This window comes from Triturus cristatus, chromosome 7, assembly GCF_964204655.1.
Source record: "Triturus cristatus chromosome 7, aTriCri1.1, whole genome shotgun sequence".
NCBI lineage: Eukaryota > Metazoa > Chordata > Amphibia > Caudata > Salamandridae > Triturus > Triturus cristatus.
In genome coordinates, this window is record NC_140590.1 from 293,633,700 (window position 1) to 293,651,063 (window position 17,364).

General features: G+C 47.7%; 1 protein-coding gene across 2 annotated transcripts in view; it reads left to right on the top strand.

The window, feature by feature from the left end:
* Positions 1-17,364, top strand: part of SLC17A7 (solute carrier family 17 member 7) — a 768,585-nt gene that overhangs the window by 700,910 nt on the left and 50,311 nt on the right. For both annotated transcript variants that reach the window (XM_085616330.1, XM_085616329.1), the window contains one exon: positions 14,715-14,857. In XM_085616330.1, coding sequence (XP_085472456.1) covers positions 14,715-14,857 — 143 coding nt within the window. The remainder of the gene's footprint in view (positions 1-14,714; positions 14,858-17,364) is intronic.

Genomic DNA, 17,364 nt, shown 5'->3' on the forward strand with positions numbered 1-17,364 from the left:
TCACTTGCCTGCACTACATGCTACTGGACCACATTCCTGCTACCACTGCTGCTGTCTATGCATCCTCTGGCTCCTGCTATGGCACGTAACCTGGAGAGGGCCCCAGCCTTCACTGAGGAGGAGAACCAGGCCTTGCTGGACGGGCTCCTTCCAGAGTACAGAACGCTCTATGGGACACCAGGGGAGCAGGTGAGTGTGCTGTCCACTGCCTTCCTAATTAAGCATGTTGTCTGACTAGTAGTACTAGCAGTGTGTACAGCAGTGGCAAGCATTATCACTGACTACTTTCATTCCCCAAAGTGTGTAGGCACATGTACTGAATATTTTCCTGCTGCTAAAGTGCAATTTTGCCAGCTTAAACTATCCATGCATTGTTAACATGTCAGACATGCATGTGCATTTTCATTCCCCAGGGTTGCACTACCTGTGTAATTATTTTCCCTTTGTGATGATGACATGTATATCTAATTGTGTGCTGCACAAATATGGGGCATGTGTGTTAATGTACTTTTCACTTTGTCCTCCTCACAGGTTGATGCCCACCAGAAGCAGGAGATCTGGCTGACCATCGCCCGGGCTGTTCGTTCTGTGGGCGTCTACAAGCGCCAGATCCGCAACTGCCAGAAGAGGTGGCAGGACCTTCGGGGCTGGACCCGGAGGATAGCTAGAGTCCAGCTGAAGCTGTCACCTCCACGCAGGAGGCGTGGACACCGGACCCTGACTCCCCACATGCTCCGGATACTGGCGGTGGTCTTCCCGGACCTGGATAGGCAGCTGAAGGCCAGACAGCAGCAGGAAGGGGGTAAGTCCATGCCTGATCTGTGTACTATGTCTGACATGCAAATAGCAGTCTTTTGTCCGGGTCACACTTCCACATTACGCAGGTCTTGTAGTCCCCAAATCAGGTCCCTCATCTGTGTGATGCACCCTCCTCATCTGTTCCACAGGTGTGGCCCCTACAGTCTTTGGATTGTGTCACTAGGGCACTGTGTCCCTGCAGTCAGCTATGTATCAGGTACCAGACCGCATCAGTTCCTGTGACTCTGTTGTGTGGGTAAATTGTTTACACAATGCCTGAGATCTGACATGTGAACTGTGTGTGCCCTTGAGATGTGTACCAATTGCTGGTCTGACTTGCAACATGTTTCTGGGGTATTCAATACAAAACCATGCAGCAGGGTACTCCAATTTATGGGCATCAGGAGTAGGTATGGCAAGTATGCCACAATTGCTTAGCCACCTGACTACTGTCCGTGGCAAAACACTGTTTCACTTAGTCCTGCCCAGTCCTGCCCCCTCAAGGACATTCAGAAACACTCTGTAATCCCACTCCTGTGTGTGAAATTGCAGGTTGTGCTTCGTGACATGTGCCCTCAGGTGTGTGCCTCTGTGTCATTAGGGTGTGGCTTGTTGCTACGTACTACTGGGGTGTCCATGATTCCGAGGGTCAGCATGACATCTGCAATGTGACTGTGGGAGACAAGACCTGTGTGATATATAGGTGTGTGAGCATCTGACAGCGCACAATGGTGTATGCAACTCTGTCCCTCATGCAGCTGGGTTATATGCATGGCAGACTGTGATGTGTTAATGTACATGGATTCGTGTTTGCTGAGACTCATATGTCTGATTTTCATGATGTCTCCTGGGTCCTGGATATGTTGTTTGCATGGGATGGGCAAGTGTGCCGGTCATCTGCAGAGTCAGATTTGTCCCTGAGCTAGGATTGTGAGTCAGTGCATATTGTTGTTGTCTGGATGCCCTGCCCCTGTGACAGGAGACAGTGTTGACTGACTTATAGGGCATCCCAGTGCCATGGCATTGAACTTGCTATGAGTGAGCCTGCGTTGTGTTCAAGTGTGCACCATGCACCCCATTGTGGCCTTGCCCATCAGGACATGAGTACATCATAGTGTGTGTTGCTGGCATGCATCACAAGCATGTGAAATGAGTCTCTGCCCATCCCTTCATCCGGACACCTGTGCTGAGTCAGTCGCAAGAGATGTGCTGTGGGTCTAGTGACATACTCCTACATGTTCACTTGCATGTACAACTAATGTGTGGGTGGTGCATGTTGGCACATTGGGGTATTAGCATGCAACAGACATATGTGTGCAAGTCAAGGAGGGATATGTGTGCCATGGTTGATGTTGGAAATGACAATTGTCTTATTCTAAAAAGTGTTGGCACTTTGAGCTGTGTTCAGCTGATGATGCCAGGGCTTGCCCTGTGATGTGATGTACTCACTGTGGTGTGTGCAGTCGGTGCAGGTGACTGATGTTGGTCTGTTACTTCCTATTCCTATCCAGATACATCCACGGCCACAGGAGGGGACAGCTCCATGGAACAGGAGGAGCCACAGAGCCTTACAGAGACAGGAGAGGAGTTGGGATGGACCCAGTGGCACGGATGGCGATTTCAGCCACACAAAGGAGTCGTCAGCACCATTCCCCCCAGCTGAAGGCCACAGCAGCTCTGAGGATGACTCCCCTGTGGAGGCGGGTGTCAGCAGCCACCAAACCCCAGCTAGTGAGGCTGTCTCCGCCACCGCCACCACCATCCCCCCTCCCATCGGCTCCCATTCCAGAGGTCCCTGTGGGCTCCCGTGTTCATGAGCATGTCTCCTTTGTGCCAGGCACCGCACCCCCTGCCCCTGTGTCCCCTGCTGCCCTGAGTGAGGAGTCTGTGGACTTACTTAGGCAGATGCATGTGGGGCAGACGTCGATGCTGAAGGTCCTCCATGCACACACAGGTCTGTTGACACAACTGGTGTCATTCATGGAGGGCATTTACTCTGGCATGTCTGCCCTACAGAGGACCAACCAGTCCGTGGCCGCCTCCCTGACGGCAGCAGTGTCCCTCCTCCAACAGTCCCACACACCTCCTACCCCTGCAGCACCCACAATTCCTAGCACACTACCTGTCCAAAGCAAAGAAACCCCCAAAGCAAGGGCTAGACGTGCACACAAGCAAGCGCAGGGGACTGATTCCACACTCACAGGGGCTGGTTTGCTGACACACACACAGTCATCCACAACCACTCCACAGTCCTCCGAGACCTCTCCCTCCCAGCCCCCTTCCCTTGCCTCACCTGCAACCCCATCCCCCCAGAAGTCCCCACACACAGAAGGGAGTGCCCCTCACACCCAGACCCCCCCCCCCCCAGGCGCACTCAGACCGAGACGGCCACCCGCAAGTCCCCCCGGCGCATGAAGAGCAAGACCCCCCAACCAGCACGCAGCTCCAAGGCAAAGTCTCCATCCTCCATACCCCAGACTACCACTCCAGAGGTTCCCCCGCCACTCCCTGCCCCGGGTTACCCCACACACAGATACACCATCCCCAAAATGCTAAGGCCATCCCCCTCTAGCACTTGCTCCTCCACACATGGTCAGACAGTTGCTGACACTGATGTGGGGACCGTGTCACCACCCCCTGCCCTGCAGACCTCACCTGTCCCCCATTCCGCTCCCATGGATGTAGGCACTGCTTTGGAGTCCACGCCCACCCCGTCTGACTTGGGCACTGCAGTGGTGAGCCAATCCACTCCATCTGACCTGCCCACTGGAGTTGTGCCGGCACCCACCCCATCTGACTTGTGCCACACAGTTGTGACAGCACCCACCACTTCAGTCATCTCCACTGCAGTTGCAAGTGTGTCGCCTGCATCCCCCACCTCTTCACTGCCTCCTTCTGCTGCGCCCTGATCCTGTCCCTGCGGTGCCTGGCCTGCCCCCATGTATGCCCCTCCGAGGGGATGACCCCGGTCCGTAGCAGTGCACGCAAGCAAGGTGTGGCAGTTGTCACTCTAGTTCACTCCTTGGCAATTTGACATGGACTGGCCATTGGCCTTTTGGTTGCACAGACGTTTCGAATTTCATATACTGAATTTGTGACTCTAGTTCACTCCTTGCCCTTTGGACATGGACTGGCCATTGGCCTTTTGTTGGAACAGACGTTTCACTTTTCATATGCTGAATAAAGGTTTTTACTTTGTCCCTGTGAACTTGATTTAGCTGTACATCATGTTGAGGTTGTTTAGATGCCCTTGCACCTGTAATGCTTGGTTTACAATATTGCATACTGATGTGTTGATGTGAGGTACTCCCTGTGGTCCATGAGATATGTATCCTATTCTGGTGGGTATCCATGTCATCCTTTGCAGCTACCTGGGTGTGTCTGGATCAACCATTTGTGTACATCTCTCTGTGAGCATTTAATTGCCATGGTCACATCTGTGGCTTGCACCCCTGCACATATGATGTGCTTCCCATTGTCCAAATTGTCACTTCCACATACTTCGTGCTCATCACTACTGGCCCTACAGGTGTGGGCATCATTGGTATAGGAGCAATTGGGTCCTCTGTGCAACTTGCTGTACATATGTATTGAGTATGTGCAGATGACTTAAGGGAGACTCACGTACCCAGGCTGTTGTGACCAGAGTCTTCATTGTGCGGTAACTGATGGCTGACTGACCTAGTGTTCTGCAGACATGAGTGGGACTTGCGGATTAATATGTTTGGCACAGCTGGGCTCCCACAGGAGTTGTGTCACCTCAAGTTAGTGTGTTGTCCAGTGACATGGCCTGGGCCCATGGTGTGTATTGTAAGTGCATGTGTGTGTGTCCAGATCCCTGTTCATACACAGACAGTGTTCCCTTGATATGTTCGTGTTGTTGACGCTTGCTGAGTGGTACTGGGTTAATCCCACTACTTTTCCAATGGGCTACCAGATGTGTGGGCATGACTCACTACTGTTAATTGGTGTATCATCATTGTGATTTGTCAGTTCTGAGTGTTGATGATGTTGTCAGACACAGATGGGACACAGTGAGGGTTCCTCAAGGCACTTGTTTGTTCGCAATATCATGTAGTTGTCCCTAGGTGGTAGTTTTCAGTGATTAAGACATTTGTATGTGTGTGTGACTGCTCCTACTTGTCGGGTTCATGGCAGCGATGCTGGCAGGTGTCAGCATGGGTGCCTTGTGTTCCTCCTTGGCATCTGCATAGTCCTGGGACAGTGGCAGGGATTGTGAAGGTCACATGAGCTTTGAGGTCATGGCCATGTACCGCATACTGTGCAGTGTGTCTGTCATTCCCCAGGGTTGTAAACAGTCCTTGTGTGATGTGTGTGTGCACCTTAGTTCCTGCCAACATTCCTGTGTTTGTCATGTGGGCATGTGCAATGTCACCTGTCCATGTGGGCTTCACAGATACACATTGTTGCAGTTCAGGTGTGTGGTGTTGATGGTGGACTGATGTGAATGCTTGCATGGATGGTCCCTTAGCTCCCGTTTGTCCATGGATGAGGGGCCATGCTGAGTGATTTGTGTTTGTGTATGTGTGATGTACGTTTGTAGCACAGGACACATGTCTGGGTTTCCCAGTTTGTACGACATCTGCCTTTGTCATCACAGTGGAGGTGTCATGCAAGCTTGTGTCACACCAATGTCTTGTCCCTGGGATTGTGCTGTTGTGTGTCAGTCTCTTGCTGTGTTAGTTGGTGTTCATTCCAGCTAGTGTCACATGTGTCTGTTGTGCTCCCTCTCATCTCCCAACGCCTGATTGCCCACTGAGGGTGTCCCAATGATGGTTTACTTTTGTATAGCACTGTGTCCACATCTGTGTCACTGTGGTTCAGCCCCTCTCATGTGTTGTGTAGTTGCCTGTGGATACTGTGACACACGCACACACGTGTCCGATGTGCAGTGTGAGTTTGCCTGTTTGTGTTTGTGCATCTGCACCAGTGCATTGATATTGCTGTTGTGGGCCTTTGCCTGGATGCTGTTTCTGTGATTTTGCATGCTGTCCCTGTGAGTCATTTCACATCATTGTGCACATTCATCCTGGTTGTTGGGTGCCATTGCTGGCATGGAATATGAGTTAGCGAGCTGACACCTGTAGTCTACACATGTTGTTTTGGTTGGTGTGTCTATTTTCGAGATGTGTGCATGCTTGGTGATGGTCACTTCTGCTGTTGTGTCATTGTACGCTGTGTGCATTGTCAGCCCCCATGTGTGGTGCTTGTCTGCACATGGCCGAGAGTGTTATGTTTTCACAGCACTGTTTGCCTCAACACATCTCTGTGTGTATGGGACACAACCACTATTTTCCCCCAGAAGTGTTTGATGTGTTGGGAGCAGGGATCATACATGCTGTTAGTTATTTGCAGCTTTGACCATGATGACACTTACCTTTTGGTCACTGTGTTGAGGGGGTTTGGTCCCCATCGCCACAATGCTCCACATCTGCTGCATTTTGTGAGCCCCCACTTGACTTCTGTTCTACACAGTGAGGGGGTGTTCTTTTTACATTGCCACAGTGCTATGGTGATGCTTGCCTTGTGTATGTCACACTCATGTGTTGGTCTCACATGTGCTGTTACTTACATTGTATGCTCGTAGCCATATTCACTGTTGTGGGCATTTGTCACAGACTACACACTGTTGTCATGATGTCGTGGGAGATGTATTTTGCGGACATACCCGATGTTTGCGTATGCTGGATGTGTTGCGTATCACCCATCCTATGGCTGGGGGTGGCAGGGGTAATGGCCAACAGGTCCCCTATGAGTGGGGGTGGCAGGGGTGATGGGAAACATAAGCTCTGTGAGTGGAGGTGGCAGGGGTGATGGGCAACATAAGCCCTGTGAGTGGGGGTGGCAGGGGTGATGGGCAACAGGTCCCCTGTGAGTGGGGGTGGCAGAGGTGATGGGAAACATAAGCCCTGTGAGTGGGGGTGGCAGGGGTGATGGGAAACATAAGCCCTGTGAGTGGGGGTGGCAGGGGTGATGGCCAACAGGTCCCTGTGAGTGGGGGTGGCAGGGGTGATAGGCAACATAAGTCCTGTGAGTGGGGGTGGCAGGGGTGATGGGCAACAGGTTCCCTGTGAGTGGGGGTGGCAGGGGTGATGGGCAACAGGTCCCCTGTGAGTGGGGGTGGCAGGGGTGATGGGAAACATAAGCCCTGTGAGTGGGGGTGGCAGGGGTGATGGGCAACATAAGCCCTGTGAGTGGGGGTGGCAGGGGTGATGGGCAACAGGTCCCTGTGAGTGGGGGCGGCAGGGGTGATGGGCAACAGGTCCCCTGTGAGTGGGGGTGGCAGGGGTGATGGGAAACATAAGCCCTGTGAGTGGGGGTGGCAGGGGTGATGGGCAACATAAGACCTGTGAGGGGGGTGGCAGGGGTGATGGGCAACATAAACCCTGTGAGTGGGGGTGGCAGGGGTGATGGGCAACATAAGCCCTGTGAGTGGGGGTGGCAGGGGTGATGGGCAACAGGTCCCCTGTGAGTGGCGGTGGCAGGGGTGATGGGCAACAGGTCCCCTGTGAGTGGGGGTGGCAGGGGTGATGGGCAACAGGTCCCCTGTGAGTGGGGGTGGCAGAGGTGATGGGCAACATAAGCCCTGTGAGTGGGGGTGGCAGGGGTGATGGGAAACATAAGCCCTGTGAGTGGGGGTGGCAGGGGTGATGGGCAACATAAGCCCTGTGAGTGGGGGTGGCAGGGGTGATGGGCAACAGGTCCCCTGTGAGTGGGGGTGGCAGGGGTGGTGGGAAACATAAGCCCTGTGAGTGGGGGTGGCAGGGGTGATGGGCAACATACGCCCTCTGAGTGGGGGTGGCAGGGGTGATGGGCAACAGGTCCCCTATGGGTGGGGGTGTTAGTGGTGCTGGCCATGCTACCCCTATGGTGGGCTGTTGTTAGTGGCCAGGATATGTATCTCCTGTGTGTGTGTGCCATTTTGCGGGTACGTGTCGTTTGTTTATGTGGTAGGTGTCTGACTTACCGTCTGCGCCGTCGGCGTCGGTCCCTGATCCGGTCATAGATGTAGAGTACTAGTATGACCTGCGCGATGGGATTCATGATGTGTTTGTGTCGTACACGCTGCTTGTTGCTCCGTCTCGTCCCCACTGCAAGCTGTTCCGTCTCGTAGCCGTGTATTGATTTGTGGCACGAATCATAGCTGATATGCTTGTTTTCCGGATGCTGTGATGTGCCGTACGTGACGACCCGTCCGGCGCGTAGGAAGTACGCATCGTACTTGTCATGCCGAAAACTGCTATGGATACTGCTTCCGGGCGACACGGTTCCTCTTTGGGAGTTACGGCTCGGACGGAGAACGGGTCTTGATTCACAGTCTAAGTGTCGGTCGTGTTTTTGGCAGTTATGCGCATCGTACTTCCTATACAGGACGGACCGGCTCCGGGTACGTGTCGGTCGCAGGGTAAGGCTACGGACAGCTGTCCGACCGGCGATTGGAATCGGCCCCTGAATCTTTTTTAATAGTTTAATGTTTGAATTTATTATAGAATTTTTTTTTATTTGAAATTATTGTGTTTTATATATATATATATATATATATATATATATATATATATATATATATATATATATATATATATAAAACTCCAAGACAACGCTCCTTCTGAATTGCTGCGACCCAAGGGAGCTGGCGCACACGCCGGCGGAGCACGCCGGAAATTAAATATTCCAAAAGTCAGATAACGTGCGCTCTCAGGAACAAAGTAGATCAACACAGATAGCGGAGAAACGGGTGTTTATTCACAACGCGTTTCGACTTTACAAGCCTTGATCACGTGATCAAGGCTTGTAAAGTCGAAACGCGTTGTGAATAAACACCCGTTTCTCCGCTATCTGTGTTGATCTACTTTGTTCCTGAGAGCGCACGTTATCTGACTTTTGGAATATATATATATATATATAATTTTTATATAATTTTAAAGATTAAAAATTAAATAAAGATAATAGTTAAATACATTTTAAGTAAATATATGTATATGTATAAATTACAATGCTTGTGAGTTTATACATTTTTTATTAAGTTCATTTGTTATATTTAGTCAAAATTTATATTAACTTAAATTTATTTTGTTAAAAATAATATTAGTATTTAATATATTTAATATATATTATTTTATTTTATATATATATTTTTTAATCAATATTTTTAAATCAATCTATATTTTTTACCTCAATATTTTTGAGTTGATATTTTTGTACTTAGCTGTTAAGGTATGGGAGTCAATATTTTTTTAGTCGATATTTTTCCTCGATATTTTTAACATCAATGTTTGTTACATCGATATTCTATCAGTGAACCATTGTTCCTCTCTTCCCGATGATCCCCTACCCTGTAGCAATTGCTTCGCACCTTTTTCAGGCCCCGCAGTGGTTTCGGACCCCTCTGATGGTCACTCCCATATTGACCAAATACTTTTTCTGTGCTCTTCTCCCCGTGTTGATCAGGCACATTGCATATCATTGATCACTGATTTAATGTCTGTTACTTGGAACCAACTTCTAGCTCAAAACGGGACTAATTCTAAAACGCCCACTGATCAATCCTTTTCTTGCTCACCGGCAACACCTCAACTCGATCCTTTTCCCAGCCGACTCTTGAGACCAGATTATTTGCAGCAACATCAGAAAAAGGGACAGACCCCATCTAGGGATTCAGTTATACATATGCAAAAAGTAGAGCGAATATTAGATTGAACAGCCCAAAAAGCAAGCCTACTAAATTATCTTCTCCCAAAGCTTACTCTTTTCGGACTACAATAGCCCGCACATTCAACCAGAGGGTTCATCCAGGCTAAGAATCTAGGTTCCCCATGCCATCCATCAACAAGCAAGATAATTTTGCTACATCTATAATGATTGTTAATGTGTTTTAATTATTCCCCAACACTGAGCCCTAAGGGGAAGATTCCCTCAAAAATAAAGTGACCCGTTGCATCAGACACATCAGGGGTTGTCGCTCTGTAATCCGCGCAGATATCAGCACGAAGAGGAAGTCCACAACTAACTCCAACTATGACGTGGTTGAATTGATTTTCAGGGATAAGACCATGAGCAATACTTTGTTGGCTCTTGATATTAGATCCTGTCCTCCAAGGCATACAAATATGCAATTTAAGGTCCCTAGGTTTCTGCCTGTTCCAAATGCCACTTCTATTCCCAGACCACATACTTCAGAAGGAAATTAGTGTCTGGGTGAATTTGATAGGGTACACTTACAGTCACATTCTGTTTTCTGGTGTATGATAAATATTTCTGGCTCAATTTTTGTGGTGACATGCATGTTGTTCTACAATCACCCCTAATACAGGGCTATATAATGGAGCCCTCAGTAGGAGATAGTTAGTGGGAGATTCCATTATAACAATTACAATAAGCAAAATACTAATCTATGCATATCCAATCTTCTAACATCGCACTGCTTGCTTGTCCATTACATTAGGTTGTACTTGGGAGCCATTGAAAGGGTATTGCTTCAGGTCCCTATTCACTCACAACTGCTAGTTCCCACTAGGTCAAGTCCCACTCCATCTGTATGTTGTATGTCCGTGGAATCTGTAAAGCGGAAGCCCAGCCAAAAGTCAGTGATGCACTATAAGGGTCAAAGGCAAACAGATAGTCAGCAAGAAATTGGAAGGGTAGCTGGGTTCTGAGAATGGAAGTGGATTGTAACTGCGTCATGCTGTGGTGTTCTTTAAAGAGGTGTATCTTGGTAGTGGAAGAGGGAGAACTGACAGATGATTGGAGAAATTTTCATCCTACAGACAGGGAGTACACGTTTTACTCTCATTCCCATAAGACCTATGCCAGGATAAATTACTTTCTAGCCTCCGCAGCACTCATAACTCTGGTCCGTCAAACCGGTATACTAGCTCATTCATTATCGGACCACTCAACACTTAGCTTGACACTTAACCCTTCCCGACATCCGTCCCCCGCACCTGGTGCCTGAGAGAAACAATGCTCCACCGCCCAGAAGTGGTGCAGCAAATAACAAAAGCAATAATAAATTACCTAGAAGTAAACAAAACTCCAGAAACCCCAATAGCAATCCTCTGGGACGCCCTGAAGGCGGTCATTAGGGGGGAGCTGATAGCCACTGCCACAGCAAATAACAAAAACCGCAAAGAAAAGAGAGACCATCTCTCACAGGCAGTACAGGAGCTAGAGCAAATACACCAGAGAACGGGCGCCCCCAGGATCTGGAGACAGCTGGAGGTGGCTCGAGCTCAGCTGGCAGGATTAGATCTAGACAGGGTGGAATACGCAGCACTGCGTTTGAGGCACACCTTTTATGCGGGAGAAGATGGATGTCGGAGATTATTAGCTAACAGATTTAGGGTGCAGAGGCGAACTACCAGCATCTCATCACTTGTCAACCCGCAAGAGCAGCACACATACCAGAGTATTGCTGAGGCCTTCTACCAATATTATGTGGAGCTAAATGGGTCACAATACCTACCCCCAGACAGCCCAGCCCAATACCTGCTAGACGTGACCACCACTAAAATAACATCTGGACAGGCAGAGTCTCTTGAATCCCCAATTATGCTGGAGGCAGTGATCTCTGCCATCTCCAGATAGAAAATGCTTAAGTCCCCAGGCCCAGACGGCTTCCCATCCCTTTTTTAAAAAAGCTTTTGCTCTACCCTGGCTCGGATTCTCATGAGGCTGTACAATGCAATCAGGACCTCTTCCCCTCTTCCATCAACAATGCTAGAGGCATCGATAGCGGTGATACACAAGCCTGGCAAGGACAAAAAACAGTGTGCGTCTTACAGGCCAATATCCCTCCTCAATGTCGTTTTTGAGCTATTCACAGGGATTCTAGTGCACCGCCTCTCCCCCCTGCTGTCAGTACTGATTGACCCGGACCAAGCAGGATTTGTGCCCAACTGACAATGTGCAGATAACACAAAACACCTCCTGCAACTCATTGATAAAGCCCAGCGCTTCAGCACAGAGTGCATGATTCTCTCCATCAACGCAGTAAAAGCATTCAATAGAGGCAACAGTGAGACTCTTTGGTATCCCAGAGAGGTTTCTGGGCTGGGTGCTAAACAGCTACACTAAACCAAGAGCGTTGGTCCGGGTGTATGGGTAAACATCCTCTCCCTTTCTCATTCAGTAGGGCACGAGGCAGGGATGCCCCCTTTCCCCACTTCTCTTCGCTCTCTGCATGGAGCCCATGGCCCATAAAGTCCACAGCAACCCTCTGAAAACAGGGGTGAGGTTTGGAGGGGAGGAGCACAAGATTAGCTTGTATGCAGATGGCGTAGTGACAACCCAAAAAAGTCCCAAAGTCTCTCTAACCTCCTTTATGGCAGAGCTGGGCCACTTTTCACTAGCGGCAGGATTCTAAATCAATGGTCACAAATCCCAAGTCCTTAACCTGTCTCTCACAAAAGCCACAGTAGCAGAACTGAAGCGTGACTACCAAATACAATGGTCCCAAGAAGCTGTACCCTACTTAGGTATCCTACATGGTATTACTTCAGCACATACAAGAATGCCTAAGGAGATGGAGGCCACACACATTATCTTGGTTAGGTCGCATAGCAGCGATCAAAATGACAATCCTACCCAAGATACTATTTCTATTTCAGGCCCTTCCGTTAGAACACCCCCCAGGAATGATTCACTCCATGCAAAGAGACATCAAACACTTTATATGGCAGGATAAGAAGTCCAGACTACACAGAGAACTAAGAGGCCCATTAAAATGTCAAGCGGATCGCCACCGCCCGCATGGCGGTGGCGATCCGCCCGACATTCTTTCCTGCCCGCATGCCAATTCCCCCCGCCATATTACTGTGACGGCGGGACCCCGGCGGAGGGAAAGACCGTCTGCCAGTTTTCCGCCGGTAGGGAATCCGCCCGAATGCCTACCGGGTGGAAAAGCTGTTAACATGGTGGCGATGTCTGGTAGATACCGCCATCCATATTAATATGCAGGCGGGGACATGCCTTGCCGCCACGGAATGGCATGCGGACTTCGACATTGGGGGCCTGTAGCTGGCCCCCAGGGATTCTGGGGGGTGGGGGTGCACATGTACCCCCCTGCATTTAAATGCAACAACGTGGCAGGCACCGCGCAGTGCCTCTCACGTTGTGCATTGAAAAGCACAACTTGCTTTTGTGGCATTGCGGCGGGCGGTGCTTTTAGCACCGCCCGCCGCAATGTCATGAATGCAGGATGCACCCGCCAGTGTGGCGGGTGCATCCTAATTGTAGTTGCGGGACCGCCGCATGCTTTGCGGGCGGTCCCGTTTCCCGGGGGTATGGCGGGCGGACATACTAATGACCCCCTATGTTACAGAACATCAAGGGAGGGTGGACTAGCTGTCCCAAACCTGCAGGAGTAATATTGGGCGGTGCAGCTAGAGTACTGGTTGAATGGTCACGTCCAGAATCCGAAAGCACTGGCTTTTTATGGACAGAGCCTTAGCGAACTAGGCACTTTGGGGGATCCCTTTCCTCTTTAAAGGAATGTGCCCCCCCCCCCAACCTTTACCTTTCAATGATCACACGCACCTCCCTGAAGATCTGGGATAAGATGGCCACGACTAGAACACTAATGACATTCCCCTCGCCGCTGACCCCCATAGTCAATAACCCAGAATTTACACCGGGGATGGTCACAAGAACGTACAATCCGTGGACACAAGAGGGACGCAGACCTTTGACGATTTTCGTACATAATAGAATCTCCCTGAGACTGAGCGCTTTCGCAACCACCAAATTAGACACTGGGTATTGCCAGCAGGGTTCCGCGACAAAGCACAGAGGCACCATTCGAAAAATGGTTGCTGACTAAACACTCAGACTCTCACTTAATATCTGAGCATTACTCCCTGCTTAGGCGTCCCCCCAAGGCAGGTAAATCCCTGGGCCAACGGAGATGGGAGGGAGAAATTGGAAGATTATTATCGGCCAAGGAGAGGGAAGACATATACTATAAAGACCACCACAATAATCGCCACTTACTGGTACTTAACCCCTCAAAGACTCCATAGAGGCAACCCAGACCGAAGTCCCCTGTGTTGGAGAGCCTGTGGCTTACCAGGCACACTTACCCATCTTTTATTGGAGTGCCCTCGAGTTTCTGGATACTGGTCGCAAGTATTAGACGACGTAGACGCTCACTTTGACACCCAGCTACCTTGCTTTCCCACATACACCTTACTGGGACTGCCGAACGCCATCACTTATGCGCTTAAATCGCTCAGAGGCAAAAGGATTGCTCTGGTGCTAGAGGCCGCCCTACAGAATATCTTAACACACTGGGGGGAAAAACAAGCCCAACCCACGTGGAGTGGCTTCATCGTCTATGGTGCATATTGCGGATGGAGAAGATATCGCTGTCCCTTACTCATCAAGGAACCTCGTTCCACGACCTCTGGAAACCTTTCCTAACACTACTCACCTCTAAATTCCGGGAGCTCCATGCCCTAAATATCTACGTCTATTGCGCCTCGCTGAGCCTGCACCACCAGCTCCATGAACAGTTATACCCATACACACATACCAGACTGACGTGCGGGCCACATAGAAAGACCAAAGCGGGGGGAGGATCTTTTTGATCTTTGTTGGTTCTTGTTTTCAATTTATTTGGCTTGGAAGGGGAGAGGGGGATTCATCGTATTATTTACACTTATAAGCCATCTAATACCTACAGGATTGATAATAGAATTACTATATATTTACTGTATTTGTATTAAAACTAATTACGTTCTGTTATGAAAATCAATAAAGACATTTAAACATAAAGAAGTGTATCTTCAGCTCTTTCCTAAAATTCAGCAGGGTTGAGGAGGTCCTGATGGATACACGGATGAAGTATATCCGCGCTTCAAGATGGGGACTCTAATTGGGATTCTCTTCTTTGATTTCAGGAAGTTTTGGAATATTCTGGTACATGTTCTGGATCCTGGTATCCTACGAGAGTCCAGCACAGCACCCATCCATTTCGGATGAAGAACGGAGATACATTGAAGAGAGTATAGGAGAGAGCACTCAGTTCATGAATCCACTCGTGGTTAGTATTTAAGTTGCATCTGTGAGGAAAAAACAGCATTATGGAGCAAGGAACTCCTCTCCAAAAATAATTTTAGAGCTACATTTTCAAACTAGTATCAGCTAGTCTGAGAACTGTTCTGTAGATTCGAGTATGATAAATGTGTTGACAGGAGAAAAGAAAGAAAGGAAAGAAAGAAGTCTTGCGTGTCTGAAAACAAATGTCAATGATTTATTTAGGATATGAAGTACTTAATACATTATTGATCAATTTTTAAATTTAAATTACAGGAGTTTACTACTCCATATTTCATACGACTGGTGCAGATGCACACAGATAAATCTCAATGTGTATCGTCAGAATTCAAAGATCAAAAGAGTGGTCTCCACATACAAAGGATTCCATCCTTTCAATCTTCAATTTTAAGTAGTTGGATTGCATCCAAGGCCCCAACTGACTGCAGTGGAGACCTCTAGTTGAAAGCTCTCTTGGGACTGTTCATTCGCAGAGCACTTGAAGATTTGTGTAATGTTTGGAGATGCTTAGATGCCAACTCTAAGGTGTGTTTAGGCCAGGCTCAAGAACATGTTGATTAACAGAGTATTCAGAGCAGATCCCTGTGGGACACCACAGGCAAACCTAAAAGGACCAAGTCCTACCTATTGAAATCTGCTTCCTCAATTATCTTTCATCTCCGAAATGTTGTGCCTCATTGTAAAATGTTAAGGGTTATGTTTTCGTTTTACACAACATTTTCACACAAAGGCTATTAGCTTTACTCTTTTCTTTCTCTTGCATTTTTTTACAGACTAACACTACAATTAATATTTAGCACTAAAATATTTACCAAGACGAAGGCTATAATATAAAATATTGTTCCTACCCAAGTTCCAGTTGGGTTTTTCATATACTGTGTACTTAGCTACTACGTGTATATCATGTATATGGGTCACCAAAGTCATACAGCTTTTTATGAAGAATAAAGGATTGTAATTGTATTTATTTAGCGCTTACTACCCCTGACGAGGCGTCAAAGTGCTTTTTCAGAGAGTAGCACGCTACTCCGGAACCCAAAAAGAATTAGTCGTGAATTATTATTGGGAAATATGGAATGTATTTGAGCTGTGGACTTGTTAGTCTATTATTTGGATTGAAAAGGATAGTGGAGGGATAGAAGTGGGGAGGGAAGAGTTTGCATTTATACAGAACTTGCTACCCCTGATGGGGTGTTGAGGTGCTTTCCGGCGGGTAGCACGCTACTCCGGAACCCAAGCAAGATTAGTGGGGAAATTAGTATAGGGGAATATGAAAATAATTTGAGTGGTGGACATGCAAGTTTGGTATTTCTATTGAAAAAGGATAGTGGAGGGATAGAAGAGGAAAAGGTTTGCATTTACATAGCGCTTTCTAACCCTGATGAGGTGTTGAAGCGCTTTTGGGCGGGTAGTAATCTACTCCAGAACCCAAAAAGGATTAGTGGTGAATTAGTATAGGAAAATATGAAATTAATTTGAGCGGCGTACATGTTAGTTTGTTATTTGGATTGAAAAGGATAGTGGAGGGATAGAAGAGGGAAGGGTTTGCATTTACATAGCCCTTGCTACCCTTATGAGGTGTCAAAGCCCTTTTCGGTAGGTAGCACGCTACTCCAAAACACAAACAGGATTAGTGGGGAATTAGTATAGGGATATATGACTTTAATTTGAGTAGTGGACATGTTAGTCTGTTATTTGGATTGAAAAGGATAGTGGAGAGATAGAAGAGGGAAGGATTTAGCTCAGAGTAGTAGGAGGGGAAAAGGAGGTCTGAATAGTAAAAGAGGTTTGAGATGATGCAAGCAGGGTTAGAGGAGGGAAGAGTCTAGAAAGGGTTATTTTGTGGATCGTAGTAGTAGAATGGGGTTTGGGATGAGTAAGAGGGTTGAGGTAGAGGATATATTGAGAGAGATATTTGGTGAGAAATAGGGTAGAGCATTGGAGAGAGTAGTGGAATGAGGTTAGAGATGAGTCAGAGTGAAGGTAGAGGATATAATGCGAGAGGTATAGGGTGAAATATAGGGTAGTGTATTGGAGATGCAAAGTAATACATATAAAGATACACAAGTCCAAGGATGGTATATATGCATAAGGAAGGAAATATATGTGGATTTAAATTGTTTTTAATAAACTCAGACTTTCAAGTGTTGCTGTATTAAATGTAATTCATTTGTTTTCATTGATAAAAATGTAATTCAATAGTGAATCAATTGTAGCTAAATAGTTATATGATAAAAGATTTATTTATGCAGTCACCTATATATTTGTTAAACATAGAATAATATAACCATAAGTAATATGTGCATTTGTTAAGTAGAACTAACAAATAACTATATATTTAAAAACATATTTGTTATACATGTTTATACAAAGCAAAATACATATGTAGGTACACTTCGATAGTCCAAACAAATGCTTATACAGAGGGATGTGCTGTATATTTATGTTGGGTATGGTTGTTATATGGGGAAGAGCCAACTCTTGAGTAGTCTT